We start from the raw sequence: 17970 nt of genomic DNA on the forward strand, positions 1-17970 counted from the left end.
GTGTTTTCTGCCCCGTTTATTTCTTTTGTTGGTCGTCCAGATGGTGCCCTCTGTTCTTTGGGAGGATTCATTTTAGCCTCCAACTCTCTTTAAACAATTAGAGGCTTTAATTAAAATGGGATTAATGTTGATAATGACTATTTTTCATTTTAGCAATCTTTGCTTTCTGGTTGTCTAAAAAGTCTTAAGGCAATAGGTTGTAGTTTATCTGCAGGTGTCAGATGATCTGGAGAAATGGGGCTGAAATGGGATTTTGAAAATACAAAATCTGCTGTAGTTTCAAAGAACTCACGCAAGATGGCAGCATAGATAGAACTAAAAAATTGTCTTGTCCAAAGCCTCTCTTGACTGACGTGCTGGCGTGTAGCGGAAGCGGAAGCGGCCACGTGGGGCGTTTTACGGTGGCCGAGAGGTTGCGGTGCCTCTGTCAGTAACGAGTCAAGAAGCGCTCCCGGGAGGTGTAGGGACCGTCTTTTTATTAACGCAACTGCCGGAGTCTCGAGGAGGTATCCCGGCAGCCGTCACCATGGTGAAGGAGCAGTTCCGGGAGACGGATGTGGCCAAGAAAATGTAAGATAGAGCAACACTGGCCAAAGAGCGGACAAATGAGGGGCACAGGGGACCGAGGTCAGGGGTCCCAGTTTCTAAGGGTTTGAGGTGAGGGCCAATTGGATGGGGCGGGCCGGGATCAGAACTACCAGAGTAGTCAAAGAATATTGATCAGGCCGAGGGCATTTCAGCATCTAGGGGCCTGCAGGTTGGGATGATCACTGGGCTTGGGCAGGATGTGGCGTGAGCCTTGGCGATGGGTACACCTTGGACCGAAGCTTGAGTTCTCCCGAGGTCAAACGATAATCCCTTTCTTTACACAAATCTCTCGCCATTTCAGCGTGAGCAGCATTCTAGGGCAGGGACTGTCTAATCCTGGTTTTGCTATAGAGCACGGGACTGGGAGGCAGTATTGCTGATCAATAGACTTGTCAGGTAGAGGACGGTACCACCAGCGATGATAGCAGTCTCAGAAGTGAGGCTACCATTGTGGCCCTTCTCCTTCAGAGCTTATTCATTAGGCCACCGCTCTCCTTAGAGTCCTGTAGAAAAATGAAAATCACTAGTTCTGGCAGCACATATTTACCGAGGAAGGTGTGTGCTAGGCCCAGTGATAGGCCTTAGACATACGACCTGAATTAGGACCTTACTGCCTAGTCTAGTTGGAGAAGGTAGACAAGTCAACGTTGGTTATGACAAGTACAAGGACAGGAGCATTTATAGGAGCTTCTGAGAGCACTGAATGGGAAAGAGGTTCAGGCAGAAGAAAACAGACTAAACAGCCTTCTACGTACCGGAGGAAGAAAGGGTGGATGATTAGAAGGAAGCAGGAGATTTTAAGCTGTGTTCCGGAGTCATCTTGCAAGCAATATGGGACCTTTGAAGGGTTTTAATAAAGCAGGGCAGTGGCTTGAAAAGAGTACTTCTAACAGGTCTCGACTCAAGAGAGAGGGAATAAGAGAGAGACCTTAGAAGCCATTGTAGAGATCCAGGAGGGGATGATGATGGCTTGCTTGCACTGGAGTAGTAGAGTCATTGGAGAGAAGTGGATTTGAAAGGGATTTAAGTATAAAATTGGTAAGGAGAAATGAGATTGACACACAGAATTTCTTGCTTGGGCAGCCGTGTTGATGGTTGTCATTAACTACAATGGGGAACGTGTGCCTTACCAGGCAGTCTCTCCAAATCTACCCTGGCCTCTCACACCCTCTCCAACCCCTTCTTGTATTCAGATGTAATCTGTCCTAACAAAGCAACCCAAGAGCCTCTGTTAAGATGCAAATTACATCCCTGACACTTCAGTTTAAAATCTTCTAGCAGCCGTCCATTGCACTAACATTTAAATTCCCTACCATAGGTCCCCAAGCCCTATGTATGGAACCTGGCTCAGGTTCTTCACTAACTTCATCTTGTACGATCAGCTTTCTTTGCTGTACTGTACTGCTTTCATTTGGTTTCTTGAAAGTGCCAAGCTTGTTCCAGTCCTAGGACGCTTGCCCTATTTATATTTTATTTCAAATGTTCAACCAGTGGATCATCTTATTGCTTGTTCTTTCTTATTCAAAGTTCAGCTTAAAAGTCAATTTTACAGAGAGGCTTTCTGACCACATAACATAAGTAGGCTCCTCAGACTCTCTCTAACCCTTCATATCATTTAATTCTCTGTATTTGTTCATTTTTGTTTATCAGTTTATTATGTCTTGCCCACACTGAACTGTGAGCTCCATGTTGGCAGGGATGTTGTCTGTCTTATTTAATCTGTATTCTCAACCCCTCAGGATAGTGCCTGGCACACTGTAAATCCCCAGTTTGGGGTGGGGGGAATGCAGCAACAGATTTGGGAGACAAAGTACTAGGTCCTGTTTTAGATGTGTCAAGTTGGAGGTGCCTGTGGGATATCCAAGCAGAGGTCCCCAAAGAGGTATCTATATGGTCTCCAGCTGAATAGAAGTAGTAGCTGGACCACAGATAGAGATAAACTGACATCAGCATGTACTCAAGTGACACTGTCACTCAGGAGAAATGTGGAGAATGAAAAGAGGATGAGGCCTATAATCCTAGGTAGGGAGAGATGCCGATATTTAAGGGACAGCAATAGAAGAGACAACAAAAGTAACAGCCAGAGATGGGAAGAAAACTCAAAAGTATATGGTGTTACCAAAGCCATGAAAAGACAGTATTTCAAGATGAGGGGAGAGGGAGGTGTTACATGCTAATGCTACAGCTAGGTAAAACGAAAATGTTCTTATTAGATTTAGCAATAAGCAGGTGGACTTGGTGACCTTTGTGAGCACCATTTCCTTTGATAGAGTGGGAACAATTCCCGCAGAGTGAAGGGGTGCCTCCCCAAGGAAAAGTGGGAGAGGTTTAACTATACATGATGGGGGAGCAGAACCCATAAAGAGCTGGAAGGATGTGGTTGGTTATGGTGGGTCGCATATGTAATGGCCATTTTGGGTAAGTGGTTTTGATGTAATTGCTCCCTTGTTTCCTTTCATTCAAGAAGCCACATCTGTTTTGGAATGAAGTCACCCGAGGAGATGCGACAGCAGGCACACATCCAGGTCGTGAGTAAGAACCTGTACAGCCAGGACAACAACCATGCCCCCTTGCTATATGGGGTGCTTGACCACAGGATGGTAAGACCCCTGCCACTTCCCAGTGCCACGTGTTGTTTTGACTTACTGATGAAACTGGTGACCTACCAGATTGGTAGAAGCAAGAACTTCTTTCCATCCACCCTACTCCCCTGCACATCACAAGGACTCCACCTCTAGCATTCGGTCAGTTATGTGGGAATATGCTTTAGCTTCTCAGGTGATTCTGATTCTTATTCTGACCTGGCCACCTGTGCGTACTGGTCCCCATTTTGCTGTCCAGTATTCTTCATTGATTTTTGGGTGTGCTTTTATCAAAGGGTACCAGTGAGAAGGACCGTCCTTGTGAAACCTGTGGTAAAAACTTGGCTGACTGTCTGGGCCACTACGGATACATTGACTTGGAACTGCCATGTTTTCACGTGGGGTACTTCAGAGCAGTTATAGGCATCTTACAGGTGAGCATTTATGTGTTCATAACCCAGGCATGAACTTGGGAGTTATCTATTAGGGACAGGGAGTTATCAATTAGGGACATCGCAGTGAGCTTAGGAATTGTGAGTGGTAGGAGACACACCTAGGGAAGATTTTTATATTAAGCACATAATGTTTTATCTTCAGTAAATTAAATGTCTTAAGGATTCTTTATTCCTTGAATTTCCTTTAGTACATGGTAGATATATATTATAAAATAATAATTCAAGTAATAAGAACAGCACAGAGTTAAAAAGCAAACAAACAAACTTAAAAACCCTACCAGCCAGCTACGACTATCGCTAGCATTCTCATGATCATGGGCTGCCTCTCTATACATATCTTCATGCAGATCCGTTCATGCATCAGTTACGTGTCCTGGGCAAGGAGTGGGGACACCATTTTAAAAAGATAAGATTTTTTATCCTCTTGTCCTTTTATCTGTTTTAATTTTCAAAAGATGATCTGCAAAACCTGCTGCCATATCATGCTGTCCCAGGAGGAGAAGAAGCAGTTTCTAGATTATCTAAAGAGGCCTGGCCTGACCTACCTCCAGAAGCGAGGACTGAAGAAGAAAATCTCTGATAAATGCCGAAAGAAAAACATCTGCCATCACTGTGGTGCTTTTAATGGTGAGCCCAATGCAGGAAAGGCTTAGCAATGACCCTTCTATGAATTGTTTGTTTAGTGTATTGGTTTTATGCAGTTTGTCCAAGTCAACTCTTTTCTTAAAAATTAGGCTTTATGCCCTGGCTGGCATAGCTCAGTGGATTGAGCACGGGCTGCGAACCAAAGTGTCGCAGATTCGATTCCCAGTCAGGGTACATGCCTGGGTTGGAGGCCACAGCCCCCAGCAACCCCACATTGATATCTCTCTTTCTCCCCCTCTCTCCGCCTTTCTCCCCCTCTCTCCCCCTTCCCTCTCTAAAAATAAATAAACAAAATCTTTAAAAAAAAATTAGGCTTTAGAGCCTACTCACTGACGCCCTATTAGGAAACGCATCTCTCATCTTTCATTGCTGTAGCAATTTCAGTAACTTCATTACCTAGGCTGCAACTTCAGGGTAGCCTTTCCATGAACCTAATGTGTTGAACCTTGGTAAACAAATTTTTATAGGTACTGTGAAGAAATGTGGATTACTGAAGATAATTCATGAGAAATACAAGACCAACAAAAAAGTGGTAGATCCTGTCGTATCAAATTTCCTTCAGTCTTTTGAAACTGCCATAGAGCATAACAAAGAAGTGGAGCCCCTGCTGGGACGAGCACAGGTGAGCCTGCTGTGCGTGCCTACCCTCTTCCTGCCTCCGCTACTCCCTAGGTCTCAACACACACGTCCTGTCCCTCCACCTTCTGATACATACACCTTATTCCAAAATAAGTTCAGTTCAATTAGATCTCCAGGAATACTTCATGTGGCAATTGTTTAGCCCTGAGTTTAATGTCACCTGGCCTTATAACTAACAAATTTTCAATTGTCTGGGTAATGTATTACATTTTTATTTTAAAGCTATAGCTGAATAGAGCATAAACTGAAAGATATTGTTTCTCACTTAGATAGTAAGACATAGGTAATTAATTGTAGGTAATTCTCATAACTTTAATTGGTACAAACTTAACCAATAGAATTCTGTGAAGTGTCATGTTTTTCCTTGCTCTGAGTTCAATTAGTTCTTAATTTCCGTAGTACTATATAGAATACTATATGAAACTAACAAATTAGTTGAGTGTCTACTGAGTACCAGACTCTATCAGACCTGACGGGGAGCATCAGGCACTGGTCTGCTCAAAGATCCCACAGGTTAGGTGTATCAGTAGCCACTAATCTGTGAAAAGATAACTAATATGATAGGCCACAGTGCTGGCTGTCACAAGAATAACAAGGACAGGAAGTTCAGTGGGAAATCAGGAGGAAAATTTCATTTTGAACTTGGTTAGGGAGGACTGTGAGGAAAGATGTTTGAGCTGCTTCTTAAAGGTCAGTAGGGTGTGAACAGTCCAGGGCAGTGAGCTCAGAATGTCCAGGTGAGTGTCTAGGCTCGTTCAGGAGCTGAGATTCTGTTTGGAAGACCAGAGAGTGATATAAATAGAAGCACCTGCATTAGTGACTGCTGTTAACCTCAGGCATGGTTCAGAGTTCTGCAGCAGTGCTACCTCATACAGGGAGGGGCAAAGAAAGTTTGCAGTTGTGGATACACAAAACAAAGTTTACTTTTATAGTATCGTTTATTAATTGTCATATTATTTTCCATATAAACAACGGTGAACCTCCTTTTGCCCCACCCTGTATTTAATCCTCTCAACAGCCTTATTAGACAGCATTGTCTATGACAGTGAGTGATAGAGCAAGAATTCTTGCCAAGGCAGTTGGCGTGCAGGCCTCAACAAACGACGAGACCACTTTGTAGAAGGCATCCTGCTCTGGGGAGTGTGGAGCCACCAAAAGTTTCGAACGGGGAATGGACATGATGAATAAATTGCAGAATTTTAGAAGAACCTGCCCGTTCTTCAAAAGACCAGCATGAAACATTGACTGGGAGAAAACAGTCACAATTCATAAATCTGACAGGACTCTCACAGCCAGAACATAGAAAACGGTTTTTACAAATCACTAAGGAAAATACAACCTGATTTTAAAAGGTGGGAGGAAGACCTAAATTGACACTTCCTAAAAGGATGTATTCAGATGGTCAATAAATCAATGAAAAGTTGCTCAATGTTACTGATTATCAGGGAAAGCTAATTAAAACTACACACACACTTTCCCAGAAAATGTAAAATGTTTAAAAAAAAAAAACAAGTGTGGGGAAGGATCTGTAGCAACTGGCACTCATGTATTGATCGTGGAAGTGTAAAATGTTACCACCACTCTGAACGACAGTTTGGCAATTTCTTATAAAGTTAAACCCATACGTACCATATGATCTAGCAGTTTTACCTTTAGGTATATACTAAAAAGAAAGGAGTGCGTATGTCCACAAAAATACTTGTACAAAAATGTTTATTGCAGCTTCATTAGAAAAAGCCAAAATTGGAAACATCCCAGGTGCCTGTCAACTAGAGGATGAACAACTGTCATAGACCCATGCAGTGGGATATCTGGCAGTGAAAGACGTGAACTCCTGACACACAGCCTGGCAGAATCTTCGGATCCTGCCAAGAGAAAGAAGCCATGTAAAAGAGTAGACACTGTAGGGTTCTATTTGGATCAGGCCTGAGAACAGGCTGGACTGATCTGTGTGGTAACAGATACCAGGAGAGCCGTTGCCCCTGGGCTGAGGGCTTAGTACTGACTCAAAAAGGAGTGTCCAGGTACTTTTTGGAGAGGTGGAAACATTCTATATCTTGATCTGAATGGTGGTATAAATGTACACAGGTGTGTACATGTAAAGGTTTAAAAAACATTTTTAAGAATGGTACAATTTACTATGTGTAAATTATGCTTTGAATTGAAAGAGAAAAATAGAAAGTCAGCCCTGAACCTGGGCAGTGATAGTGGAATCAGAGGCCAGTCATTGTGTACCGTAAGAGAAGACAGGAATTGGTGACCAGCCACGGTGGGCATGGGTGAGAGGGAGTGATCAGAGGTGAGTGAGCACCTGAGTGTGGGCATCAGGGAAATAATTCTGGAAATGGGAAGGGGGAGCAGCAATGATTCATTGAGGTGGAGATGTCGTCAAGGTAGTTCAAATGAAGCTTCTGCAAAGGAAGTTGAGATGAAGGCAGAGGAAGCTAATCATGACTTTCTACGGCATGAAAGGGCAGCGCTGTCCAGGCTGGCGGCCCTGTAGACAGCTGTCAGAGGCCTGGCCGGCATCCTTGGTCAGTTTGGATGAGGGTGCCTGGGCTTTCTTGGGTGCAGCCTCACTTGCGGTTCCCCATGTAGTTACTCTGCTGCTCTCAGATCAGCCTCCCTGACATCCTACCAGCACTGTCCCCTGCTGGCTTTCTGCCCAGCACCTACAGCCACTGTCGTTTCTTGTCGAGGACCACCTCTCTGGCAATCTGCCCAGTTAGTGATTCTCCCCAAGGACCAGGAGCCATCTTGTTTGGGAAAGTCTCCCAATTGGCTTGGCCTAGGAGGTAACCCCCTCCATTTAAGAATCACTTGTTTAGAGTGTTAAGCTGGGGTCTTGGAACATGACTTTACTGCTATCACCTCCCTGTGTAACCCCCTCGAACCCCCCCCCGCAGCCTGACCTTACCCAGGTTAACACCCTAGAGGTAGTTGAGGGTAGTAGTTAAGAGCTTTGGCTTTGGGGTCAGACAGACCTCAGATTAGATCCCAGCTTGGCCGCTTACCTGTTGTATGACCTTAGGCACATGACCCAACCTGGACCTCAGTTTCCTCAACTATAAAGCAGAGATTACAAGAGTATGTGCGTTAGGGCTTTTGTGAGGATTAGCAGATGAATTCCAGATCGAGTACTTAGCACAGTGCCTGGCACGTAGAGCATGTTACCCAGTTACAGTAGTGGTTATCCCTGCTGCTAACATCCCTATAATAACCATCACAATCAGACAGATGAGGTTTCCTCCCACCTCTGCTGTGTGCTCAGACTCATAGTGTCTCTTGAGCTTAAGAAAGCCGTCCTTCCCTCCTCCTCTCCATCAGCAGAATCCCCATCCCTTAGCTGCTTCCATGCAGCCTCCTCTGCTCTCTGGACCTGCTTTAAGATCTCAGCCTTCCCTCAACCATGTGTACATTTTCTCTGCCTTGTATAACACTTGTACTCTGTCTTAAATTTTTGATGGTTTCTTCTGCATAAGCTTGGTCAGTAACAAGTTCCATTTTTCTGATGTCCTGTTTGATGCTTGAAGTATGCAGGACCCTAAAGATCATTGGCTCATCCTAGTTCATTTAATGTTCAGGAATGTGGAACCCCATACCTTTATGGGCAGCGCAGCATGATTGAGTTGAAACAGACCCTAGTGCAGTGGTTGTTGACTTCCTCTGAGTTACACACTCATTTAGGAATTCAACAGAACCTCTGGACTCTATCCCTGGAAGACTAATGTATATCCACTTCCAATTTTAATACAAATCCAGGAGTTGGTGAACCTGCAGACAAAAGTCCCTCCATAGATGCCATCAGTCCTGTCTCCCCACCAGGTAAAAATGTCACAACATGCCTAGTACATGGGTGGCGGGCTGCCCTGTCTGACAGCCTTCCAGCCATGTTCCCTCACCACCAGCCAAAGCAGCATACACGCCATCACTTCAGAGCTCTAGGTGTTACAATGTTCTGCCCTGTACAAAACTTAGTCCTTCTCTACTGTCTCTGCATGGGTCCCTGATTTCTGCCCTCTGGTGCATAACAGAGTAAGTCACCAGCCTCTTCCAGCCGCCTCTGGGGAGGCTGTCATTACATCATTCTTGGAGTAGCTGCTCTTGCAAAAAAACGGTTTCCAGACTCTTGCCAGTGTTCTGCTCTCCTGCATGGCCTTCAGTCCCATGGTGTTCTCGTCTAGTACTAACTGGTGCTGCAGGTGATGTCTGACCTTCATCTCTTTCCTAGAATTCTGTGAACAGTTTTAGATTCCTTCCCTACCTGCTTCAGGGGTACAATGAGGTGTACCCATTGCTGGGAGACAGGGAAACTGAGGAAGGGAATTCTTCTCTGGGCAAGAATATTGATTGGAAAAGCCTCCCTCTCCCTGACTTCAGTGCCCTTTTCTCCAGGATGGGACTGCAATTACTTTCTTTTGCAGCACTGTTCTTTTTTTTTTTTTTTTTAAGATTTTATTTATATATTTACTTACTTTTTAGAGAGGGAAGGGAGGGAGAACGAGAGAGAGAGTGAAACATCAATGTGTGGTTGCTGGGGGCCATGGCCTGCAACCCAGGCATGTGCCCTGACTGGGAATCGAACCTGCGACACTTTGATTCGCAGCCCGAGCTCAATCCACTGAGCTACGCCAGCCAGGGCTGCAGCACTGTTCTAAGGGCAGTAGCCATTCAGTCATTTCTTTAGTTTTAACTTTCTTCCCCTTCTCATTAAGTTATACACAGCAAGTTCTGCTTGTAGCACATATTCTCAGTCATACAATCTTTGATCCCAAGAAAAATTAATAAGCAACAGTAAGACACAAGCTGATCATTCTTACCTTTAATCTTTGATTATCTCTGATAGTTTGCCTAGTTCTTTTATTGTAGAGTAAGTTCTTACAGGATGGCAGTGTTTTAAGTGAAGTTAATACAGACCAATATAAGTTTACTACAGAACATTTGAATGTAAAAATTGAAGCAAAATGATTATAATTCCACTCACCGAAAGACAGCACTGTTAAAACCTTGGTAAGCTCTTCCATTTCCTTGTTTCTGTATTGATGTACATCCTAAATGAGATCATATTGTATATGTGCTTTTTTCATTTACCAGTATTTTGTGAACACATTTCATGGCAGTAGCTACATTTCCATAGTGTCTTTTTTTCTTTTTAATGCCTTCATAGGTTTTTCAATGTATGGGTATCTCATGGTTGTATCTAATAACCTGTCAGGCTATTTCCAACTTCACAATTAAGGACAGCTTTAGTGAACATCCTCATTGCTGAAACTTTGCATTAATTTTTGAAATCATACCCTTTGGAATCATCATGAGAAGTGGAATTATTAGTTTAAATCATTGGGATGAAAGGCATGCGTATTTTAAGAGCTCTCACAACATACCAGATTGACAGAAATCTCTGTCATCACTTGTACTTCTTCTAAATGGCAAGTAGGCCAGAAAGCATGGAAAAATAAGCCTTGCCCAAGCTATGGGAAATTGACATACCTTTTCCCTTCCCACAGGAAAACTTGAATCCCTTGGTAGTTCTAAATTTATTTAAACAAATCCCGGCTGAAGATGTCCCTCTTCTTCTGATGAACCCAGAAGCTGGAAAGCCTTCCGATTTGATTCTTACGCGACTTTTAGTTCCCCCCTTGTGTATCAGACCCTCTGTTGTGAGTGATTTGAAGTCTGGCACCAATGAAGATGATCTGACAATGAAATTGACAGAAATCATTTTCCTAAATGATGTCATTAAAAAGGTCAGTGCTTCCCATTAGTATTTGCAAGCCCTAAGGTTTAGAGTGTATCTATGCAAACACTTGTGATAAAGAGTCAAATTGACAAGGCCTGTTTCTGTTCATACTCTGCTCATTTTTAGCATCGGATATCAGGAGCTAAGACCCAGATGATCATGGAAGACTGGGACTTCTTACAGCTACAGTGTGCCCTCTACATCAACAGTGAGCTCTCAGGCATTCCCCTTAACATGGCACCCAAGAAATGGACCAGGGGCTTTGTCCAGCGCCTGAAGGGAAAACAGGGTATGTCACCAAGAAAATGTATAGGAAACAGTTTACTGCCTTTGCTTGTGTGTTTGTTTGTGTGTGTGTGTTTGGTTGGTTTGTTTTTGAATGCATGTCCAACTTATCTAATTGGAGATCACAGACTTTCCTCTTTCTGCTCCCATTATCCCCAAATGGCACATCTTATGCTATGGAGACCTGCGACACATTTTTATTTTTTTAGGTCGATTTAGAGGCAATCTCTCAGGAAAGAGGGTGGATTTTTCTGGCAGAACAGTCATCTCACCTGACCCGAACCTCCGAATTGATGAGGTAGCTGTGCCAGTTCATGTGGCCAAAATTCTAACCTTTCCCGAGAAAGTAAGTACCATTCAGCTACTTGATTCTTTGTTTTGCATCCAGTCTTTTACATTATATTTTAAAATCCAAACAACAGACAGCAGAAAATCCCCAGTAACCCACCTAACCCACAGTTTGCTGTGCGTTAGCAAGCACATCTTTCCTGTTTGATTCATGTTTTATGCAAATATCCCCATGTGTAATATCTACAGCACATACAACCACAACTGTATGTGTACTCATAGACTGATGAAATACACTGTTCTGCAACTTTTTTCCCAAGTAATATCGTCTTTGACATCCTTCTGTGTTGCTTTATACCCCATTTTTAAAAATTTTTTGTTGATAGTGCTGTTATAGTTGTCCCAATGTTTCCCGCTTTGCTGCCCTGTCCCAGCACCCCCACTCCCTTCAGGCCGTCCCCCCACCATTGTTCATGTCCATGGACCATGTGTGTAAGTTCTTTGGCTACTACTTCTTTCTCTATATTGTACTTTACATCCTCATGGCTATTCAGTGACTATCAATTTGTACTTAATCTTTCACCTCTTCACACATTCCCCCAAACACCTTCCCATCTGGTAATCATCAAAATGCTCTCCATATCCATGATTCTGGCTCTGTTCTTTGCTTAGTTTGTTTTTTAGATTCAATTGTTGATACATATGTATTTATTGCCATTTTATTGTTCATAGTTTTGATTTTCTTTTTCTTAAATAGGTCCCTTTAACATTTCATAGAATAATGGTTTGATGATGAATTCCTTTAGTTTTTTTCTTGTCTGGGAAGCTCTTTATCTACCCTTCAATTCTAAATGATAGCTGTGCTGAATAGAACATTGTTGGCTGTAGGTCCCTACTTTTCATGACTTTGAATATGTCTTGCCAGTTCCTCCTAGCCTGCAAAGTTTTTTTTTGAGAAATCAGCTGACAGTCTTATGTGAGTCCCCTGTAGGTAACTAGCTGCTTTTAAGATTCTCTCTTTATCTTTAACCTTTGGCGTTTTAATTATGATGTGTCTTGGAGTGGGCCTCTTTGCATCCATCTTACTTGGGACTCTCTGGGATTCCTGGACTTGCATGTCTTATTTCCTTCACCAAATAAGGGAAGTTTTGTTTTGTTTTGTTTTGTTTTCATTATTTTTTCAAATGGATTTCTAATTACTTGCTCTTTCTCTTCTCCTTCTGGCACCCCTATTACATGAATGTTGGAATGCTTGAAGTTGTCCCAGGGGCTGCTTGCACTCTCCTTATTTTGTTTTTGTTTTTCCTTTGATTGTTTTTCTTCTTCTTCTTCTGCATGGTTGTTTTTTGTTTCCTTATTTTCCATGTCATTGTTTTGATTCTCAGCTTCATCTGCTCTACTGTTGATTCCCTGTAAATTGTTCATTTCCACTAGTATATCCTTCACTTCTGCCTCTTTTTTATGCTATCGAAGTACTCACTGAGTTCCTTGAGCATCCTTATAACCAGTGTTTTGAGTTCTGCATCTGATAGGTTGCTCATCTCCATTTTGTTTAGTTCATTTCCTGGAGTTTTGATCTGTTCTTTCAGTTGGGTCATGTTTCTTTGTCTCTTCATTTGGCAGCCTCCCTGTGTTTGTGTCTGTGTATTAGGTAGAGCTGCTGTGACTCCCTGTCTTGGTAGCATGGCCTGCAGGGTTGAGTGGCATAGCCTTCCCTGTTACCCAAACTGGGTACTCAAGGTGCACCTCTTTGTGAGCTGAGTACACCCTCCTCTTATAGTTGAGACTTGATTGTTGTTGGGGAGGGATTTATCCAGGCCAGTCAGCTGCAAGGACTGGCTGTGACCACTGGTCACCAACCTTCACTCTCAGAATCACCTGTGCCAGGGCAAGGTAGTGGTGGTCTGGCATGGTCTGTAGCTCTCCACTGGGTGTGCTGGCCCTGGGGTTTCCCTGGTAGGTCAGGGTCAGTCACCACTTATTTTCTGCCCCAGGGCTACCCAGTGTGAGCTACAAAGCAATCCACAAGTAGCTGGCTGATACTTGTGCTGGGCTTGGAGGTTCCAGCTGGAACCAAACTGTGATCCAAAGTTGTCTGCTGCTGATGCCCAGCCTGGAGCCGTTTAGCTGAAGGTATGGGGCTGGGGGCAGGCCTTAAGTTCAGTGGGGCAGAGCCTCAGGTAAATACCAGGTCAGGGCAAACAGTGTAAACCAGGTTGATAGGGTCTCAGACATGCCTACCACCTGCTGGATCTGTGGCTCCGGGATTGGGAGGGCTCAGAAAAGGCACAATGACCTCTGCCCACCTTTCTGTCTGGGAGGGAACTGTCCCCCAGCTCTCACCTTGATGCCAGACACTTCACTTCCTCTCCGTATGCCTCTGGTGCTTTTCAGGGTGTTACCCTGGTGGTGCCAGAGATCAGAGGGAGTGCGTGTGCATAAGTTTGGTGCAGGCCCTTTAGAAGAAACTGCAGGGAGTCCAGTACTTCTTTTCACCAACTCCAGTCCCACTGATTTTTACAGCCAGGAGTTATGGGGGCTTCTCTTCCTGGCACTGATACCCTGTGCTGGGGGTTCTGATGTGGAGCTGGGACCCTTCACTCCCGAGATATTCTGGAGGAATTTTTATCCACCAAATGTGGATGTGAGGCCCACCCATCTGTGCCTCCGCATCTTCTGCCCTTCTTGATTGATGTGATTTCTTTGGTTCCATAGTTGTCAGATTTCCATTCAGCTTGATATCTGAGAGTTCTGGGTGATCTTTGTAGTTTACTTGTGATTTTGTTATGGTTGTACGAGGAGGTGAGCCATGTTTACCTATTCCTCTATCTTGACAAGATCTCATACCTCATGTTTTAAAACAGCGAAATGATAAACACCCTATACAGTTAATTTTCTTAGGATGGATTTTTATTTTTAAAAACCTTAGAATCCAGTATCATGGGGAGCTGAATTACAGGGCACAGGCTGGTGGGAACCAGAGCTCTTGACGCCCCCCCCCCCAGAAAGGTGATTGGTCAGTCGGCGGTGCCAGGATCTCCTCGTGGTGGCCATAATGGTGCGCATGAATGTCCTGGCCAATACTTTTAAGAGTGTCAACAATGCTGAAAAGAGAGGCAAATGCCGGGTTATTACCAGGTGATGCTCCTAAGTCATCATCTGGTTTCTAACTGTGATGATCCAGCACAGTTAAAACAGGATACATTGGTGAATTTTAAATTATTGATGACCACAGAGCTGGGAAAGCTGTTGTGAATCTCGTGGGCAAGTTGAACAAGTGCGGAGTAATCGGCCCCAGATTTGCTGTGGAAGTACATCTACTCAAAGATGTAGAAAAATGGCAGAACAACCTGCTTTCGTCCCGTCAGTTTGGTTTTATTGTACTGACAACCTCAGCGGGCATCATAGACCATGAGGAAGCAAGACGAAACACACAGGAGGGAATATATTCCCTGGGATTCTTTTTTCTAGGGATGTAATACATGTGTGCAAATAAAATGCTTCAGTTGACCAAAGAAAAACAAAAAACCATTTGTTTTTTCTTTTAATATTTTAAGGCTATTGGTGCATAACCAAAAAGACTCCACCACTTTATACTCAACTCACATTCCTCATGAGTGTAAAACATACAATACTTTTTTTTTAACTGAGGTATAGGAGGTGTAATAACAGGGGGATATTAATAGGCTTTGCCCTTGAAATTCATAATTAGCCCAGGTCACAGATGGTTCTGGTAAAACTTGTGTAAAGTATCCTTAGCTGAGTTACTAATGATCCGGAGTTTCTTTCTCTGAGATGATGTCCTAGGAGACTGGTGTCCAGAAGGTTGTCAGACACAGTGATGCAGAGCAGGGGCTCTGGTGCCTGTGCCACAGCTTTTAAACCTTGGAAGGCCATGGTGAATTATTGCAGGTGAAGTTGCCACCTGTTTTTAGGATCACAGGTGTGCTGGAATGTTCCTACAGATCCAGCCCATTTATTTTACTGATGGGATACCAAAGGCCAGTGAGGGACTTGACCATGTCATCCAGCGAGTGACCAAGTGCAGATTGGAAGCTGGGGTCCTTGTGCCAACCCACTATCATTACACTTGGCCCTCAGCAGCAGGATGCCCAGGGTGCTGCTGCTCTTTCTTCTAGAACCACACAAAGAAAGTAAAGATTCAATTCAGTATAGTGTACAATTGGTAGAAGTATGACAAGTATAATCTAATAGTATCCCATTGTGGTCTTGCAGGTAAACAAAGCAAACATCAGCTTTTTGAGGAAACTGGTTCAAAATGGACCTGAAGTTCACCCAGGAGCTAATTTCATTCAGCAGAGACATACACAGATGAAAAGGTAATGGTTTCCCAATCTAGTTGGATATAACTACCTCCTCACGACTAAGTGCACTCTTGCCATACTCAGCCACAGAATGCAGTCCAGAGTACAGTTTTGGGGACATTTTAGCATGTGGAAAATACATATTGAAGTTGCAGTGGGCCCATGTATGTCATTTGCCTTGTTGGACGAATGAATATACATGCAGTGTGAGTTTGTTCCCTAGCACTTGCTGTTACTGGATCTAATGAACGAACACTGTGGGATAAATTAAGCTATATCTTACATTAATTTGTCATAGTTTAATTGATGGTTTCTGGGAACACCTTAGATTCAGTGAAATACGATCATTAGAGATTGAATCTTGATAAAAAGAGAGAAACTTGGTGAGGGAACTTTGTTCTCACAACTCATGTTTATTATTGTAAAGGTTTTTGAAATACGGAAATAGGGAAAAAATGGCTCAGGAGCTCAAGTATGGGGACATCGTGGAGAGACACCTCATAGACGGGGATGTGGTACTTTTCAATCGGCAGCCCTCGCTGCACAAACTGAGCATTATGGCGCATTTGGTGAGTGTGAGATTTCTGGTTTTCTTTTTTTGTGGGCTGGAAAGAATGCTGTGCATGCAGTGCTAAATTCCAGACGGCTGAAATTGAAGTTGCCAGTAATCTCAGATTTTCATAACTTTTGATTTCCCTTTCTTTCACTTATTAATTGAGTGAAACTTGTAAATTTCAAGCTCCTATTCAGTGTTTTTAATATTTATAATGTGATATTCATACACAGTAAAACACAGTGACTAATTGAAAATTAGTGTGAAAGTGATTAGCATGATTTCACTTGTAAACTTAAATGTATTACATATGTGTGTGCACAAATTTATATAAAATAGATATAGCAGAAAATTGACTTCGATTTGACTTAGCATATTAACTAAGGAACTAAAATGCTTAAAAAATTTTCCTTTGCACTAGTCCTCCAATTAAGACCCTAACCATATTTTTTGGTGGTATAGTTTTGCAACAGCAGCAGCTGCTTTTTCTGGAAATTTAAAATGGAAATGAGATACAACTTTAACTTGTTAAATATTCTTCAATTCTCCTATCTTTAAAGCCATTAAATCCATGAGCATTTGTAAATAGTGTTTAAACAGGCTTTTAAAATAGTGTTTTAGTAAATTGAGTTTTTCAATAGTTTGTGAACACATTACATTAGTCTTTTTACCTAGCGGTGGAAATACCAAAACCGCAGTATATGATTATGATGTTGTGATTGTGGGATCCAGAGGAATAGAAGCCTTCCTCTTCTAGAAACTTCTGTATGGCTGTGAAGCAGTTTTTTAAACAGAATTTTTTGTGTGTAAGTATTTTCAAATTTATACAAAAATAGAAAGAATACTATGATGAACTCACATATTCCCATCCTTTTTATTCAATAATTTTCTTGATTTTGCCTCACTTGTTTTATGTCTTCCTTTTCTTGTTGACAAACTGAGACACCGTGTCCTTGTTCCATGAGTGTTCAGTGTGCATCTGTAAGACACACGACCACCACAGTGCTGTCGCCACGCCTCACAAACAAGCAGTCCAGTGCTCAGTCCAGTCACACTTCCCCAAGAGTCTCAAAAATCTTTTTGCAGCTAGTGTTTGAATCAGGGTGCAAAGTCCACACATAACATTTAGTTGATACATGTCTTAGGTCTCTATTGATCTAGAACAGTCCTCCTTTTTTAAAGTTTAATTTCATTGTTGAAGAAACCAAGTTATCTGTCCTCAAGAACATCCCATGTTCTTAGTTTGTATGGAGTTAAATGTTTCTTCATTCTTCCTTTTATTCCTATAAACTGGAAATTAGCTGTCAAGACACGATCAGATTCAGGTTCAACTTTTTGACAGGTGTAATGATGGTTAGTGCCTGCCACTTCCAGGAGGGCTTATTTGAAGAGTCTCGTGTTATCTGAGTGCTCCACTCTTACTCTAAAAACCTTGGAGAAGTCACCTGATGTCTTTTTGAAAGGTTCCTTCCTCATCAGCCTTTTTTCTAATGATTTCATTCATTTATGATCATTGCCTACATTATACATTAGTTCATTAGGGCTACCAAGTGGTGAATCTCTAATTTATCATTTCTTCAACATTTTATGCATAGGATTCTTGTACTGAAAAACTAGGTCTATTTGCTTACCTAGAAATACAATTCATAGAGGAAAGGCAGCCTAAATACCTAATTCTTTTTCCTTTATTGTCAACTTGGGAAGTAAAAAGTTGGTGTTCTGTTACTTCCAACTCAGTTGTTTTAGGTTTTTTATTTGTTTACTTGTTTGGCTTTCCCTTTTTTTAATGTCACAATAAACTCATAGATTTTTATATATTGGGTAAGCCCAAAAGTCTGTCTAGTTTTTCCTGTAAGATAAAAAACACATT

The 17970-nt window shown here is 42.5% G+C and overlaps 1 protein-coding gene across 2 annotated transcripts in view; it reads left to right on the plus strand.

The window, feature by feature from the left end:
- Window positions 1-405: 405 nt before the first annotated feature.
- POLR3A (RNA polymerase III subunit A) overlaps window positions 406-17970 on the plus strand; it is a 51430-nt gene continuing 33865 nt past the window's right edge. For both annotated transcript variants that reach the window (XM_045842077.1, XM_045842078.1), the window contains exons 1-10: window positions 406-570; window positions 3053-3188; window positions 3467-3604; window positions 4081-4252; window positions 4738-4892; window positions 10417-10656; window positions 10776-10938; window positions 11144-11280; window positions 15459-15562; window positions 15975-16116. In XM_045842077.1, the coding sequence (XP_045698033.1) occupies window positions 527-570; window positions 3053-3188; window positions 3467-3604; window positions 4081-4252; window positions 4738-4892; window positions 10417-10656; window positions 10776-10938; window positions 11144-11280; window positions 15459-15562; window positions 15975-16116 (1431 nt within the window). In that variant the 5' untranslated portion in view covers window positions 406-526. The remainder of the gene's footprint in view (window positions 571-3052; window positions 3189-3466; window positions 3605-4080; window positions 4253-4737; window positions 4893-10416; window positions 10657-10775; window positions 10939-11143; window positions 11281-15458; window positions 15563-15974; window positions 16117-17970) is intronic.

This window comes from Phyllostomus hastatus, unplaced genomic scaffold (assembly GCF_019186645.2).
Source record: "Phyllostomus hastatus isolate PE091 unplaced genomic scaffold, TTU_PhHast_1.1 phas_contig_38, whole genome shotgun sequence".
Classification (NCBI taxonomy): domain Eukaryota; kingdom Metazoa; phylum Chordata; class Mammalia; order Chiroptera; family Phyllostomidae; genus Phyllostomus; species Phyllostomus hastatus.